The 18,075-nt window shown below is 37.5% G+C and overlaps 1 protein-coding gene across 2 annotated transcripts in view; it reads right to left on the reverse strand.

The window, feature by feature from the left end:
- KDM3B (lysine demethylase 3B) overlaps positions 1–18,075 on the reverse strand; it is a 53,402-nt gene that overhangs the window by 34,629 nt on the left and 698 nt on the right. For both annotated transcript variants that reach the window (XR_008528712.1, XM_054568390.1), the window contains exons 2-4: positions 4,393–4,560; positions 1,733–1,846; positions 211–316 (exon numbers count right to left, since the gene is read on the reverse strand). Coding sequence is in view for 1 of the 2 variants with exons in the window: in XM_054568390.1 (XP_054424365.1) it covers positions 211–316; positions 1,733–1,846; positions 4,393–4,560 (388 nt within the window). In the remaining variant the exon portion in view is untranslated. The remainder of the gene's footprint in view (positions 1–210; positions 317–1,732; positions 1,847–4,392; positions 4,561–18,075) is intronic.

The following is an 18,075-nucleotide window of genomic DNA, read 5'->3' on the forward strand; positions in this document are numbered from 1 at the left end:
AATATAAAAAGGAAACAGCGGTCTGAGCAAGGTCCTATTTTCCCAATCTAGTCTAGAGATCCAGCTAACTGGAGATACTCTTGACTCTACCCCCCAAAACAGACAAGCACAAATATTTAGATTTGCATAATGTCTTCCCCATTCCATTACTTTCAACATTGACCATACACTTGATTCAGAATTCAAGGACAGAAGACTACCTGTTCTTACCTCGGCTGAATATCTCTTGTAGCTTTTGGTCACTGATCAAAGCATTAACTGTTTCTCTTAGTGCAGCGTGTTCCAAAAGAATCTGGTTTTGGCTATCTGTTCCCATCTGGTAGAGATAAGAGAAGAAAGCAACTGAATGTTAAAATGAATAACAAAAATATCTAACCATATGAGAAAACTCATACCCCTGAGGAGCTTTATATCATCATTTGTCAAAGAGTGTTCTGTGGAACCCTAGGCTCATGAGATCTCTGCAAAAATTAAGGATGTCTAAGGTCAATTAGGTATAGGAAATATTATATACTCTATCTTTCTATATACAATAGCACATTAAAGGCTCTGAGAAGACATATAAGAAAAAAATATCTGTTTAGGTATTTCTCATATTTATTTAACCACAAAACATCTTTTTAAATTGATTTTAAAGAGAGAGAGGAGGGGTGGGGGGGAGAGAGACTGACTGATTTTTTTTGTCCTACTTATTTACGCATTCATTAGTTGCTTCCTGTAGGCGCCCTGACTGGGGATCGAACCCACAAACTTGGTATATCAGGACAACACTCTAACCAATGAGCTAACCAGCCAAGAGACCACAAAACATTTTATTTTCATATTTAGCCAACATTTACCAAGTGCTTATCCATATAAGCACTAGGATTACAAAGATGAATAAAGCAAGGTTGATGAATAAGAGTGAAGCCTAATGAGGAAGAAAAACGTACCAACAAAGAAATCATCATTAAACCTTGACTGGGGAGCTTTGTGGGTTAGATCGTCAATCTGATATGCCAAGGTTGAGGGTTCAATCCCTGGTCAGGGCACATCAAGAATTACCAATGAATGCATAAATAAATGGAACAAGTTGATGCTTCTCTCTTTCTTGTTCCCTTTCTCTCTCTAAAATCAATTTAACAAAATCATTATTAATATATCACAGAACATAGTTTAGAAAATACTTCTCTTAGCTGCCTCAGTAAGACAGCAAAATTCAGAAGCCTCCTGACTTTTAACCTTCAGAAGGTAACCCTTACTAATGAGAAATAAATATTAGCATCCATAAATTCTGAGACTCTAATTCAGATGCTAGTTTGTTTAAACTGCTATCTTACCCTGTTTCTTTGGAACTAAAGATATACCTAAGCTCTTCAATATTTAATGTTGCTCAGAATCAGCCCAAACTCCCAGCCTCCCTGCCACTGACACAAGTGTAGGCCCCCTCAGGCTCAAGTTATAGTAGCAACCACCTCTGGGAAGCCACCTCTTCTGAGGAGACCTTGTAGAATTGTGGTCTTAAGTGTGAAGTGGTTTCAGGGTTGGGTTGCGGGGGTGTGTAGAAGAAAGAAGCCTCAGTCACCAATTGTACTTTTCGAAAGAAGAGAAAAGCTGTAAAAGGTACAGGGAATTATTGGGAGGAAGTACTTTGTTTCAAAGCTAAAAGAAAAAGAGAAACACTATATTTATAACCAACAAAGAAATTAACAAGGAAAGAAATAAGCTTAGTACTAGAGCAAGTGTTAAGTACCTGGAACAGATGCAAACCATTAGCATCTGACAGGAAGCGAAGCTCTCTATCCAAAAGGTATTCAACTGGAACCACTGACCCCAAACCGACTTTATCTACTAAGGGAGTGAAAGTCTGTGAAGTACAATAACAAGAAATTGATTAGAACTTGGAAAAGAAAATAACAATTCAATCAAATCTCTAACTTCAGAGAAAACATCCATTATTATCATTTTTCACACCAGTAAATACAGATTAAGCTAAAGCATTAGTCATTGGAAACATTCCCAATCCAGCATCTGTCCCTCAAATAATCATAGAAAGCAAACTAGCTTTTCTTTATAGCTAAATAGGAAAAGAAGAATGAGAGATTCCTCATTTTTTCCAGGGATCTGACTAATCTTTTCGCCTGGCTTCAGGAAGTCTAACTTAACATTAAATTCCCAGGATAAAGAGTTACACCATTATCATCTCTAGAACTCCTAAAATCTTTGTGAGGTTCTAAAATAATCACTGGTATAAATATGCATGAGTACATTCATATTTCTGTTTCATAAATAAATAGCCTACAAAGCCACCCAGGGGCTCATATGAGTTTGAGCTTATTCTAAAAGTTGAATTAGAAAGTGACCTTAAAAACAAATGAAAAAAGAGAGTGTAGCAAGTGATGAAATTGTATAATCACCAGGTGAAAAATACATTTTGACTATTATTTATTTAATTTAGCCACAGAATTAGATTTTTTTTAAAATAAAATCTTTAAAAAAATTTAACCATATATGCCAATACTTTGCTAACAAGGATAGATACAAACAAATGAATACTCTCAAAATTAAATTTTATAGTACTATTTTTGTCTGACTTAAGACATCAAAACTTAGTAATTTAAAGAAAACTGTAAACACAAGTAACAAAAGTAAAAATAAAAAAGTGGGACTATATCAAACTAAAAAAGCTTCTTCTGCATAGCATAAGAAATGATGAACACAATGAAAAGGCAACATAAGAAATGGGAGAAAATATTTGTAATCACATATCTGATAAGGGGTTAGTATTCAAAGCTATGGAGATCATTCAACTCAATAGCAAAACAAACAAATAATCTAATTTAAAAATGAGCAAGAAGATATACAAATGGCCAACAGGTACACAAAAATGGGCTCAACATGCCAGCCTGTGAACCAAAGAGTCACTGGTTCAATTCCCAGTGTAAGGCACATGCCTGGGTTACAGGCCAGGTCCCCAGCAGGGGAGTGCAAAATGCAACAATACATTGATGTTCCTCTCCCTCTCTTTCTCCCTCCCTAACCTTCTCTAAAAATAAATTTTAAAAAAATTTCCTATCTCAAAGAGATATCTGTATTCCAATGTTCACTACAGCATTATTTACAATAGCCAACACAGGGAAACAACCTAAGTGTCCAGTGATGGATGAATGAATAAAGATGATGTAGTGTGGGTATGTGTACACGTGAATATTATTCAGCTATGAAAAAAGAAAATCCTGCTGTTTGCAGCATGGATGAAACTTGAGAGTGTTATGCTAAGTGAAATAAATCAGAGAGAGAAAGATAAACACTGTATGATCTCACTTTTATGTGGAATCTAAAAAAACAACTGAACTCATAGATACAGAAAGTGGAGTGGTGGTTGCCAGGGGTCGGGGGAGAGAAGGAAACATGTAAAGATGATCAAAAAGTACCAACTTTAGTTATAAATGAGTCAGTTCTGGGAATCTAATGTAAGCATGGTGACTTTAATTAACAATATTATATTGTATACTTTAGAGTTGCAAAGAGAGTAAATTTTTAAAATCAATTTTTAAAAAAGATTTTGTTTGTTTGTTTATTTTAAAGTCGGGGGGATTAAACCAGTGACCCCTTGGTTCGCAGTCCAGCACTCAATCCACTGAACCACATCAGCCAGGGCAAGAGAGTAAATCTTAAAAATTTTCACCACACGCACATAAAAAGATAACAATGTGAGTCAATGGACAGTTAACTAGCGTTGTGTTAACGTTTTCAGAATATATACATATCTCAAGTCATGCTGTGCTCAAATTTAGACAATATATGTCAATTATATCTCAAGAAAGCTGGCAAAAATAAAAGTTTCTATGAAAAAAATACTTTAAGGATTACAAACATTGTTTCATAGCCTTATTATGAGACAAGAATAAAGATGAAATATTATTAGAAATAAAAAGTATCAAATATCTAATACAAAAAGTTCAGAAGACACAGGAGAGAAGATTTCTCCCAATTTTTGCATTGGTTACTTCAGAATAAAAGTGTGTTAAGGACAGCTGTGTGGCTCAGTGCATTGAGCACCGGACTGAGGACCAAAAGGTTGTAGGTTCGATTCCTGGTCAGGGCACATGCCTGGGTTGCAGGCTGGGTCCCCAGTAGGGGGCGCACGAGAGGCAACTACACAGTGATGTTTCTCTCCCTCTTTCTCCCTCCCTTCCCTCTCCCTAAAAATAAGTAAGTAAAACCCTTTTTTAATTTTACATGTTTTTAAATCTTTTTTAGCCACACAGCTAGGGCTAAAATCTTTTTTTTTTTTTTAAGTGTGTTAAGGACAAATCTCAGCATGTGTTTGGGGAATTCTAAAGAGTTCAACTATAATTCATAGTATAGGAATAAAGTCCAAATATCTTCCAAGCCAATGAAGTCACTCACCAGAGCTGGCCACTGTGCAATTGAGACTCGACTGCCCTGGATAAGGACTGGGTCCTTTCGGGGTGCCCATACTAGAGAGCCTTCCAGCAGAAGCACAATAACTTCTTCAGCATGAACTTTAACCCAGGAGTGTTGCTTCCAGTTACAGCCATCAAATTCTACAAAGATCTGCAAAAAAAAGAGATAAGCAGCTTGGAGGTCACACTTGAAAAATCCCACATTACTATATATAAACAAGTATAAACATCATTTTGAACAACTGACTAGGAAAAGTTTTACTAACTTGTTTTTAAGTTCTTTTAATAGATTTCAATAAAAACTGATCTTACTTCAGAGCCAGGTAGCTAGCCCCACTCTGAAACGAGGGACAGAATGAAGGAGGTGTGATTATCCAAAGTCAGTAATTTTTAGCTGTGAAACTACTGGAACTTGTAACTTTTAGCTTCCGATTCATATTTATGCACACTAGTTGGGGGCTTACTATGTATAAGGCACTGTGCTAGGTTTAGGAATACAAAAAGAAATCTGGCACATTCCCTGGACTCAAAGAGCTCATAGTTTTTTACAGGTAGGAAGAAATCTTTTACACTTCTACAGAAAACGACCATGAACTTTTTTCATTAATTTTTTGAACAGGTGACATATGCACATGATACAAAGTTCAAAAGGATAAACGCTGGGGGGAAAAAAAAAAGTTACCCTCCTAGTTCTGGATTTTTAAAGTACCACTGCCAGCAGCGATCTCTTGTCTGCCCACAAAGGCATGCCCAGAAAAAGATACTCCATTTTCTGATATATGCTTAAGTAGACTTTTTTTTTTAAAGCAATTCATGTTAAATGAAACCACATTCTTCTAATAAACAGCATGGTAAGGTTTGGCTTTTCCATATAAATGTTGACTTCTGAGCATGTTCAACAAACACAGAACAAAGGGCAGTACATATGCATATAGGTATTAATATTTAGAATAGGTATGTCCAGTGCCTAAAATATAACTGGTCACAGAAGAAGGGCTGGAGTATTTATTTATATTCTACTTCATTTTAAAATAATTTTAGTTGGTTTTTGGGAAACCAACTAAATGCAATTAAATGATAAAACATAAATTTAAAAAACCAGGGCCAAGTAAACTATACCAGGAAGTCACTTCAAATGTGTAAAAAGGGAAAATTTGAGCGGGCAATAAGGATCTACACAGTTACATAATGGAGTGATACATTTGGCTCTAGGCTTCCATTTTATGGGCCACTCTGAAAATGGAGGTCAGCTGCATAGCTCTCATTGTCTAAAAACAAACAAACAAACAAACAAACAAAAATAAGCATAAAGCAATTACTCAGGGAAGCAACCCTTTTCCAGTCACTTGGCTGTATAAGAAATTTCTCACGTTAAGTTTCCTAAGGCAACAATGAGTGATGTAGGACAATGTCGGAATCCCCACAGCAGAGACTCCCAACTGGAAACCATGGAATTATCTGTAGGTACTAAGGGCGCAAAGCAGACTCAGGCACCAAGAATGGTAGTAGCATAACAAACAAAGCTTGGGGCTCATGTTCCAAGAGGCGTGGATTTGAGTCTTGGCTGCAAAACTTGGGCAAGTCACTCTTTCCTCCTCAAGTCTTGGTTTCTTTCCTTGTTGATAAGACATCTGTCATACCTCATAGACTACTGAAAATTAAATAAATGGATTCAAAAGCAGTCTGGTCAATGGCAAGGCATTACTTGGATAACAATATGCCATAAAATAAACAGAAATAAAGTAAAATAAAGGTGGGAGATGTTCAGAGGCGGGAGAGATCACTTCAGGTGTACAGAGGGACTACATGGGCTGAGGCCAAAATAAATGCCATCAAGTTCTATGAGGCCAGGAGCTTCAGCGCACTGTAGGGAAGGAAAGGGAACTGAGGCTAAAACAGACTAAGAGTCAATGGGAAAAAATCTCGAGTACTGGGCTAAAAATTTTGGCTTCATCCAGCTGCCTATGGGAGATGTGTGTGCATGTGTGTGAGTGTGTATAAATGCAACTGCCATTAAAAGAGTTCAAATTGAGGTCAAGATATGAACAGAGCAGTTGGTTTTAGGAAAACACAGCTAGCTAGCAGTGGGTATAGATGAATTAGAGGGAAGGGGAAGGTTTTTTTTTTCTTTTTAAAAAAATTATTTTTGTCAAATTTATTGGGGTTATATAAGTTAATAAAATAGATTTCAACTGTACAATTCTATAATGTATCATCTGCATATTTTGTTGTGTGTTCACCACCCACAGTCCACTCTCCTACTGTCACCATTTATCGCCCCCTAACCCTCTTCTACCTGTCCCTACCCACCGAGGGAGTGCTCTTAACGTGACCTAGAGTGGGAGCAGGCAGGCTAGGAGGCAACTGACTTATGCTCATGAGGATCCATGAGTCCCATCAGCAAGATTGATGACTGGCTGAATATGAGGAAAGAGGAAAATTTTTATTTTTAAAATTCTGTTATTTTTTTATCATCACCCAGACATTTTTATTTCATTGCTTTTTTTTTTTTTTTGAGAGAGAGAGGAAGGGATAAAAACATCGGTGTGAGATAGACACATCGATCCTGTACATGCCTGGACCCCAGGATCGGGGATTGAACCTGCAACCTAGCTGGGTATGTGCCCTGACCAGGAATCAAACCAGCAACTTTTTGGTTATGGGATGATGCTCCAATCAACTGAGCCACACTGGTCAGGGTCAGGAAAATTTTTAAGTGACTTGGAATCTGAATCAGAGCCCAGGAGAACAGTGGGGCAATTACATAACTGATGTCAGGAGAAGGTGCTGGTGGGAGGGCTGTATACCTTGCAAGCCATGAAAAAGAGCACGGAGTGTTCAATGCCCAGGCTGAGTCTGACCCTGAGTGACAGTACTACTCTGTTGTTCATCACTTAAAAACCAAAGAGTGAGGCTTCACGGTGACTGACAGCTAGATGCCATGGTGCAATTCCAATCTGCCAACCACTTTAAAAATCAACATATGAGTCACAAAATTCTAAGTCATACCAACACACAAATATAAGAACACTAAAAAAGTCAATGTACTACAACCGTCACAATTTGTATTCTTAGTACATAAGAACTTAAACATTTAAAAAATAATATTCAGAAATCCTATTATCACATATCTGAAAACAATAAGGAAAAGCTGAAATACTTGAAAGCCAGATTTCACCTAATTTAAGGGCAATTATCTCTTAACCTGCCTGGACAAAGGATAAGGAATAAAGTGCTTAACTTGACAACAACCACAGGACTCTTTGTTCTGGGATCAAACAACAGCTCCAGGTGAACAACATGGAATGTGGATGGATATAGGTAAACCTGTTTTCCAACAGTGAGGCTTACTTCTGGCCCTAGAACTGTGCCTCACTTCCAACTAGAGTAACGGAAGCAGTTACAACATGTAAGGTAAAGAATCATTTCAGATCAAAATACATAGAACACAAACTGGCAAAATGGCAGTGACCAGGCTCCAGGACAGGAGAAGGGATATAAACTACCAAAATCAATGGTGGTGGTTGGGTTGAGTCAGAAATGGTCAAGGCAAGCTGACAATCTGAACAGAACAGGACTAGAAGCAGTTTTGAGTTGATCTTTTAGAAAGTCTTAAATTTTTTTTCTGCTGGAGTTAAAGTAGCAAATAGGACTTAATGCTGTCCAGCTAGAACCCAAGGACAAGATGTAAAATATTTTCATGAGTTAAGGATAGAGTTAGTGGTAAAACTCTTGCTTTTATTTCAAAATTCCTTTTATGGTCTACATGTGATTTACGCTCATTTTAATGACATTAAACTCAAAAAAATTATTTAAAATTCAAATAAGTTACCCTAAATTTGATAAAATCAGATGTCAGTAATCTGAGTATATAGGTCTTCATGTTTATCATGTAATCATGTTATCATCAGTTTGGATTCTGGTTCTTTCTAAGGCCATTCTTACTACAATTAATAAAATTATTTTAGTCACCGACTCAACAAGAACAGAATGCCTCTTATATAAGTGTGTATAGCATCAAGAAAATCAGGTAGCCCTGGCTGGTGTGGCTCAGTGGACTGAGTGCAGCCTGCAAACTGAAAGGTCGCCATTTTGATTCCCAGTCAGGGCACATGGCTGTGTTGAGGGCCTGGTCCCCAGCTGGGGGAGTTCATGAGGCAACTGATCGATGAGAGAGATACATCTATGTTTCTCTCCCTCTCTCTCTGAAAGTTGTAAGAGAGAGAGATGAGAGAGAGAGAGAGAGAGAGAGAAAATCAGGTGAATAAGGTAGCACTTGGCAGGAGGGTCTCACGCCCTACATGAGCCAACACAGAGGTACAGAAATTTTTACAGAGCTATGTAATAAGGGCAATAATTAAGATTTGAGCATGTTTTGTTAGGCAGAGAAGGCAAATGCCTTGGGAAACTAGAAAAGTTTCACAGAGGAGATAGCCACATACAAGCTGGGTCTTAAAGGACAAGCTGCATTATTCTGGCAGAGAAAGTAAAGACTTTCCAGCAGATGCAAAGGCAGAGAAACATAAAAGGAGACTGAGCGCTCTAGGAGGAGGGAGAGAGTACTAAGTAAGCTGTGAAGAGCTTTGATTGGCATGTTAAAAAGATAATAAATTAAGACCTGGTAACAAAGGTACCTTGTTAAGCCAGCATAGTATTTTTGTTGTTGATTTTTTTTTTAAATTTAATTGATTTGAGAGAGAGAAAGATTTGTTGTCCCACTTATTTATGCATTCATTGGTTGCTTCTTATATATGCCCTGACCAGAGGTTGAACCTGCAACCTTGGTGTATCAGGACAACACTAACCAACCGAGGTACCAAGCCAGAGCCTGCTGATTTATTTTTAATGTGCATCTTTAGATAGTGTATATACTCCCCAGCTGTCAATTCCCCTTACACCTTTTGATCTGTCACCCAGCTGTGTCTCATAAGCCTGGTCCCTGGATACATGTGAGTTCATGTTGCCTGCTACAGGCCTTAGAGGAGCCACTGATAGTTTATATTTTATAATTAGGTAAAAAGCTAAACACACTTTAATCGTACTATGGAGTAATATAGAGAAATTTTTAAAAATGAGGTATATCTGAAAAACTAATGTGAAAAGACGTCCAAGATATATTATATAGAAAAGAGCAAGTTGCAGATTAGGAGGGGAGAGGGAGACTGGGGACAGGAGGCAGCTTGGGATAGGAGGATGTGAACCCTGAGTAGGGGATGAGGGGGAAGACACCTACTGAGAAAGGCTCCAAGTGACTCACTGGGCTCAAATTTTTAAAAACTGCCTAGCAGCCATTTCTGCACAGGAACCTCTCAACAACCTGCACCTCCTGGAGAAGCCTATGCTGAACTGCCTGTCTGCACTGTTTCTGCCGTCTGAGCCAGCCCTTATAGAGGAGTTCCTGGAATCTATTTCAACGAAAAGGACTGAGGCTTTCCCCATTCAGTCAGAGCTGTGCAGCTCTGACCAACCTGGGCAGCTTTATTATGACCAATCAGGATAGTGCCTTTTGGACCAAACTGTGAGGATTTGGAGGGACCAGGTGCAGGGACTCCAGTCCACATAAGCCAGCTTCCCTCTGGGTTAGAGGGCACAATTTTCCTTTCCACCAAAGGCTTTCTTCCTGGGTGAGCTGAAACACCAAAACGAAGGGCTGTACAGCTGTGCTGTATCACAATTGAGCTATTTTGCACAGAATAAAATTTCTGTCTTCATTGCATCCCAAATTGGGTATTCCTCTTGGTGCTGAATTGGCGCCAACGACCATCAGTTGACAAGGGATAATACTTTTTTAGCTTTATCAGTAAATGTTCCTCCTCTTTTTCCTTTAAAATATGCAATCATATATTACTTTTATAATTAAACTTTTTAAAAAGGAAAGACTTAACTTTGGGATCAGGTTGGAAGATAAACCATTGAGGGAAGAAACTGAAGACAGGAAGACCAACTGCAAGGCAATGATAGCCCAGGAAAGATGAAAAAGACCTAAATCACTAAGACTACATGAATGGAAAGCAAAGTATATTTTAAAAACTAGAAATAAAAATAACTGGATATGGTGATGGCTGTGAGAGGGTACCAGAAATGGAAGACTAACTCCCAAGGTACTTAAATTTTCTTTTCCAATTTTCCTACCTACATTCTGAACAAAATATAAATTCTATTACAGATTATTTTATAAAACTAGGATAACTTGACAGCCAAGGTATGGAATAAATGCATGCCTAGAATACTGCTGTTTTCAAATAAAATATAATTTTCCATGGTTTCTTGATAAACAGCTTTCTGAGTGCATCTTCACCACAGTACATTTAGAGAAGAAAAAGAGAGATAACTATCTCACAATTATCCCCAATTTTTCCTACTTTCAAACATCCTTAATAAATTAAAGATAAGTACTTCAATAGCACAGGGATAACCTGAATAAAAACTCAAGCATGTATAGTGCTTTTAGGAGCTGTGGAGTCATAAAGGTCTAGATTTGCACACCAACCTCCCCATTTACTATGTAGTCAGGAGCATGTTAGTTTAGCCTCTGTGAGCCTCACTTCCTTTACTATGAATAAGGACAGTTTAAGTACCTCAAAGGATTGTCATAGGATTAAATTAAATAAAACCACAAAATGCCTAGCAGACCATGTGGCTCTTGATAAGCATGCATTTCTTAAGCAAATTCATATTACTGGCAAATTCATATTACTGACCAGATTATAGATCAGTATGGCTCAAAAAAAGAAAAAAATTGCTATTGCTATATCAAGAATCTTAAATATATGTATATGTCTCTATAATACCAATCCTGGCATTGATCCTAGGAAATAATCCTAAACATAGAAGAAACTTTATTCACAAAAGTGTTCACCACAGAATTATTGATAAAGCCTAAACTCTGCAACAATTTCAATATACAATCAAAAGGGAACAGTTAAATATATTATCCAGCCAATAAAAATTATAAGATTTTGTTAGATCACTGATTGTTTTCCTTTTAGCTATGAAAGCAATACACGTTACCTGTGGAAAATACAAAAGAACCAAGAAAATTAAAACCACCCATAATACAGAAGTTTTTAGTAATACAGGAAAATTGCCACATTAAGTGAAAAAGTAAAACTCAAAATTGAAAATACAGTATTCACTTTTTAACAATTCTAGAAAAAGCTTAGATTATGCTCAAAATGTAAACAGTTTCTAATGGGTTGTGACACTACAGAAACTATTTTTTCTTATTAAAATAATTTTTACACTTTGTATAATTAGTATGCATTACTCAAAAGTCAGAAAAACAAAACATCTAGTGCTTCTTATTTAACAACCCAAATATAATCAGAAAAACCAGTGGACAATGTACCTTGGGTTGGGGTTCAAAATATGATTCCAATAGTGTCAAGACAAAAAAATTAGTAGTGAGTCTGTATTAATAAAAATACATAAAAGGAAAAAAAACCTTAGCTCTGGCTGGTGTGACTCCATGGATTGAGCGCTGACCCGTGTATCAAAGGGTCACTGGTTCAATTCCCAGTCAGGGCACATGCCTGGGTTGTTGGCCAGGTCCTCAGTAGGGGGCACATAGAAGCAACCACACATTGATGTTTCTCTCCTTCTCTTTCTCCTTCCCTTCCCCTCTCTCTAAGAATAAATAAATAAAATCTTAAAAAAAAAAGAGAAAAAGCTTAAAGATCAGTCATAAATACTTTATAAGAAGGAGCCATAGGGTAGAAATTCCGTAATAAATGAGAAGTGAAAATTAACAACCTAATACTGGCTTCTAAATATTTTATTTTTTAAGACATGGTGGTCAGAGATGGCCTTTTAAAATAGTAATAGGAAAATGCATGTGCTTCCTGCTCTTGATGAACTTATTAATCTAGTAAGGGAGATAAATTATATATCTTGTTATTTATCCATTAACAAGAAAATACAAGGCCCTGGCTGGTGTGGCTCAGTGGACTGAGCACCACCCTGTGAGCCAAAAGGTTGAGGGTTCAATTCCCAGTCAGGGCACAAGGGCATATTCCTGGGTTGTGGGCCAGGCCCCAGGTTGCGGGAGAGCGAGATGCAACCAACCAATGTTTCCTTCCTTCTCTTTCTCCTTCCCTTCCCCTCTCTCTAAAAGTAAGTAAATAATTTTTTTTAAAAGAAAGAAAATATCAGATAAATATTCCAAAAGAGATATCCACAAAGTGCTGTAGAAGCAAAGAAAAAAGAAACAGTGACACAGTGTGGATTCAGAAAGGCTTTACAAAAATGATGGAAACTAAAATAGATAGGCTTTCTTTTCTCTTTATAGGATTTCGATGGATGACAACACTAAAAGCAAAGAGTAAAGTGGGAACGAAGCAATGGGAACCTGAAAGTACTGAAAGTGGAGGATCACCCAATCAAGGCTGCTTGCTGTAAATATTCTTTGGGCAACACTCAGTTTTCCTTGTCTGATTTCTTTGCACACCAAGGATCCTTCTTATCTGTAATTTGGTCTCTTGAGTAGACCAGCAGGGGGCATCTCTGGATAGGTATATTCCCACTGTAAATTAATACCCTTACATGTGGACTTACAAATCCATCTCCAGAAACTTTGGTTAGTGAGACTCAGCCCCCTAGGGCCTGATTACCCCTGAAGACATACGAAAAAATGAGTTTCTGCCATTGCAAACCCGACAGGCCACACTGTATGAGCTACTACTAAACAGAGGTTTTACCCATCTATTGACGAGGGTAAAAGATGCTCTGGCAGTAGGGATAGTGGGGAGGGGAGAGGGGCTTAAAAACCACCCACCTGTCAAAGGCAGTGGAAAACTGAGAAGCAGGAACAGGTGTTGTGTCCCTCCCCGGGGCCTTGAGGAAGCAAAGCCTACAAGAGCCCACCCCAGCTGTTGCTGAGAAAATCACTAACAACAAAAAACGTATGTTACTTACCCACCATTTAGGAGGGGAAACTACATTAACCAGAACAAGGTGGGGATGAGGACCAAGGAAATGAGTACTAAAGAAATAAACCCTTGGCAGGTGGGGAGTTAGTGAAGCAACTCTTAGAAACAAATGGGTAATTAAGAGGAAAGATCTGATTGCGTTAGTAAAGGGAGAGGACAGGACACTGGACAAAATGACCAGTGTATAATGTGTGCAGTGCTGAAACAAACAGAATGCAAAGACAAATTAAAAGAGAGCTATTTAAAAAATTACACACACATTAAGACCAAAAAAAAAAAAAAAAAAAAAAAAAAAAAAAAGAACTGTACCAAGCACTTGAGTGCCTGAAAAACTCAATTGTGGCTCAATGTTTCAAAATATCTTCTGCTGTAAGAGAGTCAAGATGAAAAGTGTGCTTACAGGAGGAGTTCAGACTTAAAGGTTAAATATTCCTTTGTAAAATCTCATTTTATTTAAAGTTCTCTAAATCATACACTGATCCACAAAAATATAGTCTATTTACTTTAATAAACAGAGAATGATATCAGATATCACTCAGATGTTTAACTTCTGGAATTACAGGCGAGAAAAGGACATTTAAAAATAATTATTAAAAGCCATGCACTGCCATTTCAATTAGGGCTGAAGTTCTATGTTTGTTTGAACATAGGTTGAGAATAAATACTAACGGATTGCACACTGCAAACATGGTAATATCCTGGACCTGACTATACTTATTAGATAACTAAAAACAAAGTAGAGAAGTATTTATTTTGAAGGCCACTTAACCTGAGGAAAAAAGGAAAGGCTAGAGGATGAGGCAAAAATAAGAAAGGAAAGAAAGGAAGGAAGGAAAGAAGGCAGGTGGGCAGGCAGATAAAAACTTTCACTCCTCTTGGAAGACTCCCCAACAGAAGAAAATGGTACTAGTTCAACACTGCTACAATTATTACATTATCTCGAATCAAAGGAAAAGAGTATTTTAGAGACCACTTTTCTTCCAGATAAAGATGAAAGATTAAAGCATAAAAAATAAGGCAGATATGCTTTTACTCTTCTTGCAAGTTCTGGATAGCTGAGATAGCTAAAGATACACATTCAAAACAAATCAATGTACCACAAGCATCATTTAATTCTACCATATAGCAAGTAAAGGATGGTTTACTTAATAAAACTGGTGCTGCCACAACTGGTTACACTGTAGGAAAAAAGTTAGAACCCCTTCCACCTTCCATTTAAAAAAATATTCTATATGGACCAAAGATATAAAAGTAAAAAATAAATACATGAAAATACTGGAAGGAAAATTTGAAGAATATTTATACAGGCTCAAGATGAGGGAGCTCTTCCCAAGCAAGTAAACGCAGAAGCCATTAAGGATGATCAAAAAAGTTTTATTTTTCTGTGTGGCAAAGCAACCCATACACAAAGTCAAAAGACAAATGAGAGAAAATAATTGCAATACACTTCACAGGCAAAGAGGTTAATATCACTAATATGCACAGAAGTTGTACAGACTGATAAGACAACTCTCATTTTTTCAAAGGGGCAAAAGACAGGTATAAATAACTCAAAGAAGAAATGTAAAAGGCCAATAAACATAGAAAAAACACTAGTGATCATAAAAATGCTACATATTACTGTATTTTGCAGTGTATAATGTGCACTTTTTGCCCAAATATTTGAGAGAGAAATAAGAATGCACATTATACAGGAGTATGATTACATACCATGGGCATAATAATGGGAATAATAATCCCGTGTATAATGTGCACAATAACATGGGTGCACATTTTACACGGGCGTGCATTATACACGACAAAATATGGTATTTTTCACCTATCAGATTGCCAAAAATGACAAAGATGAAGACACCAGTGCTAGTAAAGGTTAGGGGACACAGTCATTACATGCATATTCTGCTGGTGGGAGCATGAAATACTATAATCTTACTGGAAAATAACCTGGCATTATCTTGTAAAATAAAAAATACATACATACAACTCATATATTCCTTAGCCCCACAATCCTACTCCTGGATGGCTGAACTACAGAAACAAAAAACCATGATTATATAAAGAGCTTTGTACAAGTATATTAATCACAGCACTGTGTGTAATGCCAAAAAATTTAAATATCTTGAGTATCTACCATAAGGGGGAAGAACTGAATAACTTATGGTATAGCCATGTTATGGAGTGTAATATAGTTATCTAAAAAGATGAGTAAGATCTACAGGCACTGATGCCTATGATGTAATGTCCAATGGAAAAAAGAAAATGATCAGGCTGTAGATATTGTGCAGTATGCCATTTGCTTAAAAAAATAAAAAGCAACCCTGAATGAATGTTTTTATATTTTTTGTACCAGTATTAAGGCGAGCAAAGCCTTCTTTGGTAAGAGGGAGCTGGTAAAGGATGATATCGCTGGCTGGCTTTTCCTGGCATACTTTTGGTTGTTTGACATTTTGCAAAATGTAATTTTTGCTTTTATAAAATAAAAGGAAAATCCTTTTTTTTGGTCTTTTTTTTTTTTTTAAATCAACCATGTCAACATCTGTGAAGGTCTCAAGGTTTATGCAGCATATATGGACCAATAATGATTTAGGAACACAAAGAGGACACCAAGATATAAGAGTGAAATACATATAAATATAGTAAACTAATTTTGCAACAAGACTTAAAAAAAAACAGGTTTATTTTGAAATGTAAATAAAGCTACTCTTCCATGGGGGTGGCTGTTTACCTACTTAATCTAAAAATCTTAATAGCTGTCAGCATGGCTTTGATGATGAAGATGCTCACCTATTAAACCCTGATCAACAAAACTCCCAATCAACAGGATTCTGACTTTCCTTTTCTTCAAATTTCATTTTAAGGTAGCACATAGCTTTGGTACTGTTTTCCTAAAAAAGTGTTCATTAAATGGGTCAGGACTATATTTTGAAAGATTTCTGAATCAAGAAAGAGAATATTAATGGAGCCTAAAATTGAGAAGTATTTTCAATCACTTCAAAAACTCATTCATCCAACCCTCAATTACTCATCCTTAACAGGGGGCGCCCTGCTATGCATTACTCAAAACCAAGCATGCCTGAAAACATCTTAAACATAACTGAATGAAGATCTGCCCAATCACAGGCCAGCTGCTTGCAAACTCCACCTTTGAGTACAGGAAGAACACTTTTGATTGGAAGACGGTTGTGTTTACTACGGTGTGTGGTACAAATTGGAAAGGCCCACATGCCTAAGGTCCAAAGGAAAGCTTTTTAATGAAAAATGGGAAGAAACGGCCAGTGCTGATCCTATGCTAGTCATTGTCATTAAGAGAACCTCATCACAGCAACAGCAATTCTTGAGCAATGTTGCAAGCTGGTGAAAATTTCTAAAGGCTCTAGGTTTTGTTGTGGCTGTGTTCTCCTCTATGTCCCTTGCAGTACATACAAGCACAGTGCATTCTCAATACCCAAATTTGTTTCTGTTTTTATATGCATACAGCTCCAAGCAAGACCTCAATATCCAAGAAAAAATGTAACTTTTTACTTGGTTTGAGAAATGAATTCCATACACCCAATAGTAAAATTATTCAGTATTTAGCTTAATAGATGTCCAGCATCTCAGTGAGCTTCAAAAACCTCTGCTCACAGAGAGCTCAGCAAACAACAAAGTGAATGGGTAGCCATTTCAGGTGCAGAGCTCATTAGCAATTCATGTAATGGAGGAAACAACTAGAATGTAAAATTCAGAATGAAAAGCTAGGCCTTTGGTCAAAGTTTGCATACAATGGTGGATCTTAAGTAGGTGTTGCATTCAAGGGGGTAAATTACTGGATCTAAGAGGAACAATTCTCTCTCTCAACCTAGAAAGCAACCTTCTAAAGAAAGCACAGAGGAATTTAAATGTAAATCTCCTTAATCATCATCCTCACACCCTTATATTCCTCGGTATTCTTTTACAAATTTGCTTCACTGAAGCCTCAAAAATTTCTAAACAGCCTTTTCTTACGTAGCATGAAGAAAAATCAAAGCAAATGAACGCAAGCAGCAGAGGCAAAGCCTAAACGGGCCACAAGTCAACCGATAAAGCTTGCATACTGGGGGTCGGGGAGGGGGGCTGCCTAACACAGCTGATCAACAGAAAAATTAATAACAGCAACCTACACTGTTACTATTAAGTCTCAAGAATTGCGTCCTCTTTTACAGTGAATAAAATCTGCAGAAGCAAATTCACCAAGAAAATTTACCTTCTACCTGCTGATCTATTACATTCCGAAAGAATCCTCCTATTTTTCATAGCCTTATCTCGACAGAGAAGCTGGGGCCGCTATCAGAATGAGGAACTCAAGAGGCTTGCCAAAGCTCAAAGACAGTGTATTTGCCGCCACTTAACAAAAATAGCACATCATGGTCCCAAATGCTAGTTAAGTTCTATTACTGAACAACTTTAATCACAAAATACAGCAAGGCAAGTATTCAAAAGCGGCCAAGCCCCAACACAAAGTTTCAAAACAAAACCTCTCCCAAGGCTCGGGGAGTAGCCGAGCCGAGAGCCAACAAGCACCACCATTCAGCTGCTAAGACAGATCTCAAAGTTATCAAAAACAGCCACAACTGCAGCTCCTGTCACCCAGAAAGGCAAGGAGAGCTGGCCTTTCTGGAGACCGCCAGGCCGAGCCCGGCTCAGACAAGGAGGAAGTAACTGCCAGATAAAAAAAAGCCCCGAGCAGCTCCAACTGCAGCCTCTGTGCAGCTCACAACTGC

Source organism: Pteronotus mesoamericanus, unplaced genomic scaffold, assembly GCF_021234165.1.
Source record: "Pteronotus mesoamericanus isolate MK-2021 breed Mesoamerican mustached bat unplaced genomic scaffold, CSHL_Meso_final contig_2, whole genome shotgun sequence".
NCBI lineage: Eukaryota > Metazoa > Chordata > Mammalia > Chiroptera > Mormoopidae > Pteronotus > Pteronotus mesoamericanus.